The following is an 11,229-nucleotide window of genomic DNA, read 5'->3' on the forward strand; positions in this document are numbered from 1 at the left end:
AGATTGTTTGACTTTTCGAGATGCAAGATGTGTACTTATTTTTGGAACGGAGAGAGTATTCGATAATATACATGTTAATATATTTTGTATTTACTTAGTTAAATATAAAATTTTGACTCTCCAGAAGCAGAGACCGAGGGAGTAGTTTGGATGGGAAGCTTTTTTTCTGTTGGCCAAAGTCAAATCAAAGACAACTAGAGTATAGGCAGAGAACCAAAAATTGATTCACTGGACGGCCCGGCCTAGATCTTTTTTTTATAGGTCTCGGCCCATTGTTGAGAACAAACATGGGCCATACTCCCTGTGATCTAGATTGGGCCCAATGGATCGAATGACTGGGCCGAGCAAGCCTCGAGATGCAAATGCAATGCACGCGCAGCCGAATTGATCGCTGCTATTTTTTGGAGGTGCCCCCGTATCGCTGAATCGTGTTTCCTGTTGCTATTTCTGGCATGGCTGTTTTGGAGGCGCGGCAGCAGCCAGCAGGTCGGTACCCTCCGTCTCCGTCCGGCCCTCGCCACCACCGCACTCCCATCTCAGATGGGAGTGCGCAAGAGGAGCAGCATTCGGCAATCCGGTCTCGATCGACCAGTCGGACCCCCCTGAGAATTCCCACCCACCCCGAGGGCGTCGTCGGGTCGTCGGGGCCAGCTGATTTCACACGCCAGGGCGGCGAGACGGCCGGCATTCCGTCGTCCGATGGCGCCGGCCTCCTCCTCGTCCGCCGGCGTCGCGCCTCTCCTCCTGCTCCTGCTCCTCGCCGGCGCCTCCGTCGCGCACGGCTCGTTCCAGGCTAGGCGTGCTCTGTCAGGTGCGCCACCGTGTGCTCCGTGCTCATGCCTTCCTCTGGTTCCCCTCATCAACTCGTGTAACTTTGCGCGCCATGAATTCGAGCAGATGGCCAAGGGAGGGGAATAATGGCGCTATGGAGGAGGTCGCTCGCCGACGCTGCGCCTCGGGCGAACAACTCCCTCGTCCTGGCTGCGGCGAGGACACACCGGAGCGACCCCTTCGCCAACCTCACCGCGTACAGCGGCGGCTGGAACATTAGCGACGAGCACTACTGGGCTGTACAGCACATCACATCACATCCATTCCTCTCGTCTTCTTCCTCTCTCTCGCTCATCACCCCCCGCGCTTCCTGTGCATGCAGTCCGTGGCGTACACCGCAGTGCCCCTCTTCCTCATCGCCGTGCTGTGGTTCGTCGGCTTCGGCGTCGTGCTGCTCGTCATCTCCTGCTGCTGTTGCTTCTGCCGGAGCAAGAGCAACGCCTACTCGCCGGGGTGCTACTTTAGCTCCCTGGTGCTTCTCATCGTCCTCACCATGGCCACAATGTGACTGCTCCTTCTTCAACCACGCATGTTTCCTTCAAATGTCGCCATGAATGAAAAGAAAGATCGTGCGTGTATGAGCTGACGATCCTGCTCGTTTCCCTTCCAAAAACTGCCGATTCCACCAGCGGTGGATGTCTGATCTTGCACGGCTGCGGCGATCTATTCCACGGGAGCACCATCAGGACCGTCAACTACGTCTTCGGGCAGGGCAACCTGACGGTGGACCACCTGAGGAACTTCGCCGGCAGCTTGGCGGCGGCGAAGAACATCACGATCGACCAGATCTTCCTCCCAGCTGATGTCCAGCAGAAGATCGATATCGTCGAGGAGAAGCTCAACTCTTCCGCGAACATCTTCTCCACTCGGATGCAGGAGAACTCCAGGAAGATCAAGAGAGTGCTGAACCATATGTGCGTATGGATGGCGGGCTTAACACGATTTGCATTGCAGCGCATTTTATTTTGCTCTGAATTTTTCCTGGCCTCAGCAAGATCAACAGATTGGGGCGTTTCTAATAACCACATGTCCTTTCATTTTGCTGATTTTAGGGAGCACGAATTGATGGCTGTTGCAGCTGTTATGGCTGGCCTTTCAGCACTCGGATTCCGTAAGCATTAACCTCTCTGACATGATTCTGTTTTCAGCTACAGGAGTCCGTAGCCCTCTCGTTTCTGAACTTTTTTTTTGGCAGTGTTCTCCATAATGGGGTTGCGGTTTCTTGTCTCCCTGTAAGTATTGTGTAGTACCATTCATTTTATTTCAGATAAGGAATTGCACTTAAGCATATAGCTGACTAGTTAACATCTAAACATGTTTAGTGAAAATCTCCATGACATTCGTCTGAGGCATACCAGTCATGTCACCATTGTTCATGTCAATTTCTCATCCTTTTCATACCTCTGCAGACTGGTGATCGCTGCATGGATCCTTCTCACCATTACCATCGTCAGTTCTGGTCTTTTCCTCCTCTTGCACAAGTAAGCTTTGTTCTCTGAAATTCTGGGCATGCAATGCAAATGCAGTACTAGTATATTGCAGCAGGCATCGTTCAGGCACTGACAGAACGGGGCCGTTCGGTGCGTGGCAGCGTGGTGGCGGACACGTGCGTGGCGATGGGCGATTGGGTGGCCCACCCACAGGCGCACACGGCGCTGGACGACATCCTCCCCTGCGTGGACGTGGCGACGGCGAACGAGTCGCTGTACCGGAGCCAGGAGGTGACGGCGCAGCTGGTGGCGCTGGTGAACAACGTCGTCGTCAACGTCTCCAACCGGGACTTCCCGCTGGGTCTCCGCCCGCTCTACTTCAACCAGTCGGGCCCGCTCATGCCCGTGCTCTGCAACCCGTTCAACCCGGACATGAGCCCCCGCCGCTGCGCGCCCGGCGAGGTCGACTTCGACAGCGCGGCGCGGGAGTGGAAGCGGTTCGAGTGCCAGACCATGGGGCCGCCGGGGTCGGAGGTGTGCGTCACACCGGGGCGCGTCACGCCCGCGGCGTACGGCCAGATGACGGCGGCGACGAGCGTCAGCAAGGGGCTGTACGAGTTCAGCCCGTTCCTGGTGCAGCTGCAGGACTGCTCCTTTGTGCGGGAGACGTTCTCGTCCATCAGCAACAACAACTGCCCCGGGCTCGAGCAGTACAGCCGGGACGTCTACATCGGCCTCGTCGTCGTCTCCGCCGGCGTCATGCTGTCCGTCGTCTTTTGGATTGTGCACACACGGCACCGGCGGCGGCGCGCCATGTGCAGGCACTTGTGACTGAGACCTTTGTATGGCGTGCCGGTGCCACGTTTGAGCTTGAGCTGTTCTGTACTGACAACCACGGCTGCTTTGTACATGAAGCCTCGTGCATCCGATTCAGCTATGCACAGTATGGTATTGTGCATCTGAAAGTGAAAACCACAATGACGCATGTGGTGTGGTTGCTTTCTTGGTTAATTCTGCGACTGGTATCATGGCTATCTGTGTTTGTTGGTTGTCGATTGTCATAGACGCACGGGGAAGAACGACGCGAGCGCTTAGAGATCCGATCCGGGGGCTAGCATGCGGAGGTTGCTGGCACAGGGAGCGAACGAGCGCTTAGCACGTTGGGCTCGCGAGGGAGCGCACCAGTATTGGTCCTGCACCGCCCTGATGTCGCCCACGCTGTCCGGACGTCATCCGCGCCGTCGGCCGCTTTCCACGCCCATCCCATGTGCAACACACGATCTACTTTTAAACATCCAGATGCAACAGTTACAACATAAAAAAAACATGAAATACTTAAAACAAGCATCCGAAACACTTGCGAAAACGTCTGAAAAACATTTGAAAACATCTGCAACATCGATATACAACACTTACAACGTACCTTGAAAACATCTGAAACATACTATTGCAACGTGCGCTTTCAGCGCAGCATATGCTTGCTCCTTGGACGAATGGAGGCTCGTCGATGCGGAGCTTGACGCCGGCACGGAGCTCGAAGCCACGGAATGGCGCGGAGGTCGCCGATATAGAGTTCGTCGACGGCACGGACCTCGGCAGGGGCAAACGGATGGAGCATGGCCGTGACGGGAGACGCGAGTCCAGAAGCGAGCTAGCAAGAACCTAGCGCGGCTCGCCAAGCGTGGCGTGGGCGAGGACGGGGTCAGTCTCGCGAGCAGGCGACGCGAGCGGGACGGGGTGGATGAGTGGGAGGGGCGTTTCGGAAGGAACAAACATGGGCTGTTCAGAGTTGGGAAGTCCGTGAACTCGGAGTATGGACAAGTAATGGAGAACACGTGGGACCCTGATTTGGTTATATGATATCTAGAAATGGCCTAATCATTTTCCTCGCTGATACTATGTAACATCCCAAGACAAAAAGAAAAAGTCCTCAACGCCATATATGATGCTCCAAACAAAACATTGCTCATGTCCATGTCATCCGGATCATGTGGATCAATTTTACTCCCCCGTTCCAAACTATAGTGCACCTTAATTTTAGAGAAATACTCGGACGTAGTCGCTTAATTTTATCCTAATCAAGCTATTTTTAGTTTTAACCAAAGTTTTTAGAAAATAAATATACTACTTCTATATTTTCAAATAACTGAACTATCAAGCAATAATTCATGTAAAATTTAACTAATTTAGCATGATAGTTGTTGATACATTTTTTATAATAACTTGGGTCAAATTTAGAGAAATTTGATTTAACACAGACCTAAAGTGAACTGTAATTTGGAATTGAGAGAGTAAACAACAAGATCCAACCTAAGTTGAACTAAGAATAAATTATTCAGCCAAATTCGAGTAGAGTGAACTCGAACATGGGGTTTATACACCAACACTACACATCAAGGTAGTCCCTTAAAGTTTTTTTTTTCTATTAGTTAGGTCATTTTGTCAAGTTCCCTAAGTTGGCCTTTTGGGGGTTCAGTGTACCGCAAAAACATGAAATTGACCTATACAACCATGGGTACCTGTTGCACGTGCAGGTTGCAAGATTTTTGTGCGCGGCTCATTTTGTCACAGACGCCTAAATAATTGAGACTGTAGCAAGTAGCCTTCACATGTCCGACAGTATGACTAAGTTGATCCTGACCACATGCTTGAATTCCTCTCGACCAACCACAGATCAGATTTCAGAGGGCATGTTTGTCTCTGTTTGTTCAACTGTCTCCTTCACAGCTTCGCCTTTTTCATTTCTACGAAACGGTATGTTCGTAAGGTCAGAGGGAGATGTTCTTTCTATGGTTCTGGTTTCAGACGACCGGGACTTCTATTTCTATGACTCTGATGGTGTAGTAGCAAAGCTCTGTGTCTTCAGAATGTGCAGACTCTGCTCACAGATATTAGCTGTGGATCGGAGCACTGGAGCTACGGCGAAATGTAACGTGACGGGAGTACGATGCAGCACTAGCTAGCTCGTGGTCTAAGTGGAGTACGTGACAAAAGTCACAGGCACCAACTGTGTCGTGCCGTGCCACTCGTCGGGTTGGAGAAACGGACGGTCCGGATGACACCCATGATGTCCATCCGTCAGACGCGACATGCAAACGTACAATTATTCCAGCGTCCGGCCGTTTACCCACCCCCCATGACTTTGGTATAAACTCCAGCTCCCAGCACGATGGCCAGCGCCCTGCGCCCCTGCAGATCGAGAGCGCGCGCGCGCGCACGCACACCGGCAGCGCAACAGTGCGTGGCAGAGCCAAGCGAGCGAACGAACCGCTCGGCGGCCGCGCGTCGGCGTGCGGGCATGGACTGGCACGCGTGGCTGTCGGGGGCGCGGCTGGAGCCGGTGCTGGTGTACAAGTACGCGCTGGTGTTCGCGCGCAACGAGCTGGAGGCCGACGACGTGGCCTTCCTCGACCACGAGCTCCTCCGCAGCATGGGCATCTCCGTCGCCAAGCACCGCCTCGAGATCCTCAAGCTCGCCTGGCGCGACCGCCGGAGCCGCGCCCGCGCCCGCGCCCGCCCCGCGGCGCTGGCCCGCCTCCTCCTCGGCCGCGTCGCCAGGTACGTGCGCTCGCTCGTGCTCTGCGACGAGGACGGCTCCACGGCGCTCGTGCTGGTCCCGACCCAGCAGCTGCAGGCCGACGTCGTCGGCCGCAGCCCGTGCGGAGGCGGCGGTGTCTCCAAGCACAAGCATCAGCGCCGTGGCGGCAAGGCGCTGCGGCGGGCCAAGTCGGAGCCCAAGGGGCCCGCGCCTAGGGCCTCCATCGGCGGAAGGGCCGCCGCGGCCGTGCACGCGGTAGGCGACGTGGAGGGCGGCGACGGCGACGAGATGGTCAGGTGGGACCGCCTGTTCCAGGACCTCAAGCCCAACTGACGCCGCCACCATTTGCCACGTCGTCGAAGTGCTGCTGGAACGACGATCAGTGTTCAGAGTGCTAATAACGGTTGTCCTTATGTTTGATAAGTGAGTGTATTTGCTTTGCTGTCGATCAATGTACAGTCTACGCTTGGAACTGGCCATCGGACGTCTGGTTTTGCCGTCTGATGGGCTCTCGGCTCGAAGTTGTTGACGTGTAATAAACATGGTGATCTCTGCAGCCTGCTTCTGTTCTTTCAATTGAACGAGTTTATATCCTGTTCATTTGCATTGCCAGGAGTTCAATCAACACATGATGATGAGCCGCTGTATTTCTGTAGTACAAGTTCGCATGCCAACATCAATTTGGGCCTTTGGGGTTGGTCACTAGTTCCCATGTCGTGGTTACTCGTAGACCGTAGTAGTTTGGTGCGCGCATTTGGTACGTACCATGTACCAACAGTGACCCGTGCTGCCTTGCCTAATCGGTATAGATCGAGCAACCACGCACGTACTACCAGTTTATGGCAGAAACATAGTACCGTATACCCGATCAAGCGACACCATATAACTGCAACGCCATAGTCACCATCAGTTTGCACGACGGCATCTGCTCTTCTTGTTCTTGCAAAGGTTTCAGCGATGGGATCTGCATCACGAACGATAGCCTGCGCTGTCCACGGTAACTTCCAATGAACGCTACCCTCAGGCCAGGAAGCACCCATCAATCAGTATTCAGTACTGTGTTGTACTACCAGAAACTACTGCACCCAACAAACAACCGTACAACAATTCATGTTCCTAAGAGAAACAGTAATACAGATATGGACAGCTGTGACAGTAACAGATGTAAAAAAAAGGTGGTTAATAAAACCTAAAAGTCTCAGTGTGTCCCCGATGTACTGGCTTGTGCAGGTTGAACCACCGTGGAAGAGATCCACGTGAGTACGTGAGGAAATCATCGTACTCAAACTCAATGCTACAGTAGTGTTGATGGTTTCCATTTCCCAGGCAGACTGCAAGCTGACACTGATACAGTCACGGATCCTTAAAATAAAGAGTCCAATGTAACAGGAAGTAATTGGCAAATAAGTTTTTTTTTTTGACAAATTGGCAAATAAGTTTGTGAAACTGATCACTTCCCAATATGAAGCTGAAACATGACCTAAAAACTACTAATGTACTACTTACCCAGTTACCTTTGTTAAGACAGCGGCACGTGCTTCGGAAGTTCGTAGAAGTTGTTTGTATGCAGAGTTGCAAACCGCCAAACAGGATGCCTGGCACTTCTTTCCTCTCTCCGTCCTAAGTAATTGTTTTCACTCATCGAGAAACAACTCTAACTAAATATATAAAAATACTAATATTTATGGTACAAAATTAACATTATTAGATAGATCGTTCAATCTATTTTCATAATAAATTTACTTAGATATATAAATGTTGTATGTATTTTCTATAAACCTAGCTAAACTTACGACACAGAAACAAAAATCGATAGTTATTTAGGGAAGAAGGTAGTATGTTTTTCTTCATTTACTAGCCCTGACGATCCCACATCTGAATACTGATGTTATCCACCTCGCAAATTTTGTTGCCACAATCGCAAAAGCTACCCTTGAAATTGGCGTCGACGAGGAGTGGCCCAGCTAGTTTGCATTTCTATCATCTTCCATGTTTTTTAAAATTTCGTTTTCAAAGGTAAAAATGAAAATCAATAGTAATATTTCCTAGTGCTAGACATCTATCTCATTATACTAATTATGTACTACAAATATTAATATTTTTTTGTATATATTTGATTAAAGTTAAAAACGGTTGACTTCTTAAAAACGAGAACGACACTCATTTTGAGACGGAAGGAGCAGGCACCACTGTAACCAATTCCACCATCCTCAGATCAGCGAAGGTGCCGCCAATGCAAATGCTGATATGGGTGAAGTTGTCAATGCAAATGACCCAAGAGATTGGCTACTTCCACGCGTGCAATGAAGACGAGTGCTTGTATGATGTATTTGTATCTTATCTCTTCTTTGTTGCTTTACTCTTTAGACCTTAATCTAGATGGATTCTAGACTCATAGAGAGGTGTAATGGCTTGTGCACCTATGATATTTATAAATGTTGCTTTTACTCAATACCCAAATCGAAGGTCTAGCGTCCGGACGTCCGGACGGAAGGTGTGTGCAGACGCAACTCCCGAGCCTCCTCTGTCACGCGCCTACGGGAAAACGGCTCGCTCGCACATGCCGTGGTGACCACCTGAGCCTGCTCCGCTTTCACGCGCCTGCATGCACACATGGCAGCATCAGCACAAGCCGACGCCATGCACGCAACACCAGCAGGTGGCACAGTGACCCATGCAGCGACAACAAAAACATACTTTTGAAACATGCAGTAACCCACGATGACCAAGCCCGCATGCACACATACAGCAGCAGCACCAGCATGCGGCGTGGTCACGCACCCACATGCACGTAGCACCAGGCGGCGCGGTGACCCATGCAGCAGCATGCAGTATACTTTTGAAACATACGGTGACCCACGTAGCAGCAGCACCACCACCACGCAATCGCAACATGTGCTCCCCCGAGATCTACTTTTGAAACATCCAAATGAAACATTTATAACATATGTCTGAAACAGAACAAACACTTGAAACATGTGTGTATAGCCATAGCAACATATGCAACATCTAGATCTACTTTTGCAACATCCATATGAAACACTTACAACATAAGTCCGAAAACACTCAAAACATACGTGTATAGCCATAGCAACATATGCAACATCCATATAAAACACTTGAAACATACGTCCAAAACACCTGAGACACTTGAAACATAGGCTTGCAACATGTGTATGTTATCATTGCAACATATACAACATCTCAGATATACTTTTGCAACATTAAGATGAAATACATGAACCATAAGCCTGAAACACCTGAAACATTTAAAGCACGACGTCGCCGACGGCCACGACCTACACGGTGAGGAACTACGGTAGTCACCAAGCTCAGGTCAGGGGGACGTCGCTCCCCAGTCGCTCCTCTTGCGATTCTCCTGTGCATGCTCACGCCCCAGGCTCACGCCCGTCGGCGCTACCCCACTGTTGCTACTCTAGTGCCGCTGCTTGCTCGGCCATAGTCGTCTAGCACCGTCCGCTCACGGGGGATGGGGCACGGCGCGGCAGGCAATGGGGTGCGGCGCGGTGGGGGAAGGTGTGGGGGTATAACCCCTGATACCAGTGGGGCTGTACATGGGCCGAGCCGCTAGGGGAGGTCTAGCCCATAAGACTGCGCATGGGCCACGCCACAGGTGGAGGCCTAGCCTACAAGATGAGGCTGTGAGAGGTACGACACAGGTCGGCGTGCCTCGCAAGACTGCGTGAAGATCTTTGATGGCCTAGGAAACCTGCTCGGATATGGCAGATCTCATAATATCTATAACTTCCTATCTTATAAAACCGATCAGGATAGAAACAACTGATCTGTAACCCTACCCCCTGTGGCAGAACCGCCCGGAATAGCACACTTCCGGAGGTGCTCGTCTTCCACCAGACACTAAGCACCCTGAAAGCTAGCTACATCGGACAGTTCCATCGAGCACACCCCACGAGAGAACTCAAACCATCCATATTTTTCCTCTAGGATCCAATAATGAGAACAAGTTTACATTACTTAGTCCATTTCATACAACAAGAGTTCTTAGAAATACATTATTACAATACCAAGTTCAGAGTGCAGAATTTAAACAACGGAATTACAATAAACATCTAACGGTAAGATACAAGGATCTATCTGTGCCCACCAGAAGAATCCTCCACACAACAGTCATTCCTCAAGCTGCACCTGCAACAGGGGTAAATAAACCCTGAGTACACAATATACTCGCAAGACTTACCCGACTAGTGGGAATAATTTTTCGACTCCAAAGTATATGATAAGCTTTATGGTTTGTGGGGTTTCCTTTTTGCAAAAAAACATTACTAGTAGTGAATCCTTATGCATGTATTTTATTAGCAGTCATGATTAATTCATTAGCTAACCATTCTAGGTAAGCACCTGTTCTACTTTCAAGCAAGAGTTGAGCAATCAGATCCATTCATTCTCTTTCATCTTCTAGTTCTTACTACGGTGCTAAATTGTAGACAAGTTGTACCATATTACACGGCGATTCGTGAACCAATGTAGCCCAGCTGGGTACCCCAAAACACACGCCCTGCTTGTACCCCAGGCACAATAGGACCAACCCACCACTCTCCTGTCAAGGGGTCTAGGTCCCCGTCCAAACATGGACTCTAAGCCCCCATACCTGAGTCTCAGACTCAGTGTGGTGCTTAGACCTCCACCATCCTCGCCTCCAATCAATCGGTCCGAAAAGAGCCAAAACCCACGACAAGAGAGCAATGAGCATTTCCACTCCCATAAGCAAGTATATACTCAGGATAATAAGTTTGTGACCTGACTAGAATCCAATGCAACGGCCGGTCCTTAACCGACACGGACAGGGAAAATAGTGTAACAAAGCTATGCCCCGTTAGCCATAGAACACAACCTCTTACACCCACCAATACACATACCATATCCCTGCCCGGTCTCTATTTCCTTTCACCATTTTATCATGAGAGTGAGTAACGGTAGGTTACTCACGCTATCAAAAAAACTAAGCATAGCAGTTACTCGACCTAAGCTAGTAGGACTCATAGGTAGGTATATCTATGCATGTAGTTTCAACAATAAGCCTATAACATAAATGCACATCACATACATATATATCCAGTGATTATTCAAAATAAGGGCTATGCACCGGGGCTTACCTTGGGTAGGCGTGATGTCAGCTCAGTTCAGTCAGTGGTGGCTCTGGGACCTCCTTCTGCACGAGAATCTCCTCGTACTCCTCGATCACCTCCTCGTACTCTTGCTCGCCCGTGGTCATGAACTCCACCAACTCCTGTCCGCAATATGCACCTTTATCCCGGTTTTATGTGTACAAGTAAGGAGGCAATTCTACGGAAAAAAGGAGGTGGAGGAGATAATTGATTGTACGACGGGCATATGTGGCTTATGATTAGATATAGTATGTTTTGGTGTTTAGTTTGATTTGTTTAGCGA

The 11,229-nt window shown here is 50.3% G+C and overlaps 2 protein-coding genes across 3 annotated transcripts; both read left to right on the forward strand.

Moving 5' to 3' along the window:
• Positions 1–494: 494 nt before the first annotated feature.
• LOC136498138 (uncharacterized) lies at positions 495–3,198 on the forward strand. Of its 2 annotated transcripts, none has more exons than XM_066494087.1 (8): positions 495–811; positions 898–1,070; positions 1,154–1,335; positions 1,461–1,745; positions 1,884–1,942; positions 2,027–2,063; positions 2,241–2,312; positions 2,423–3,198. In XM_066494087.1, exons 1-8 carry the CDS (start codon positions 700–702, stop codon positions 3,090–3,092), a joined length of 1,590 nt encoding a protein of 529 aa, XP_066350184.1. In that variant the 5' UTR covers positions 495–699; the 3' UTR covers positions 3,093–3,198. The 2 variants fall into 2 exon arrangements, with proteins under 2 accessions (XP_066350184.1, XP_066350185.1); XM_066494088.1 differs by having other exon boundaries at positions 1,518–1,745.
• Positions 3,199–5,422: 2,224 nt separating this feature from the next.
• Positions 5,423–6,389, forward strand: LOC136498489 (uncharacterized). Its single transcript, XM_066494412.1, has one exon. The coding sequence runs from the start codon at positions 5,431–5,433 to the stop codon at positions 6,130–6,132; it is 702 nt and encodes a 233-aa protein (XP_066350509.1). The 5' UTR covers positions 5,423–5,430; the 3' UTR covers positions 6,133–6,389.
• The last annotated feature ends 4,840 nt before the right edge of the window (positions 6,390–11,229 follow it).

Source organism: Miscanthus floridulus, chromosome 12 (assembly GCF_019320115.1).
Source record: "Miscanthus floridulus cultivar M001 chromosome 12, ASM1932011v1, whole genome shotgun sequence".
In the NCBI taxonomy this organism is placed as follows: Eukaryota; Viridiplantae; Streptophyta; class Magnoliopsida; order Poales; family Poaceae; genus Miscanthus; species Miscanthus floridulus.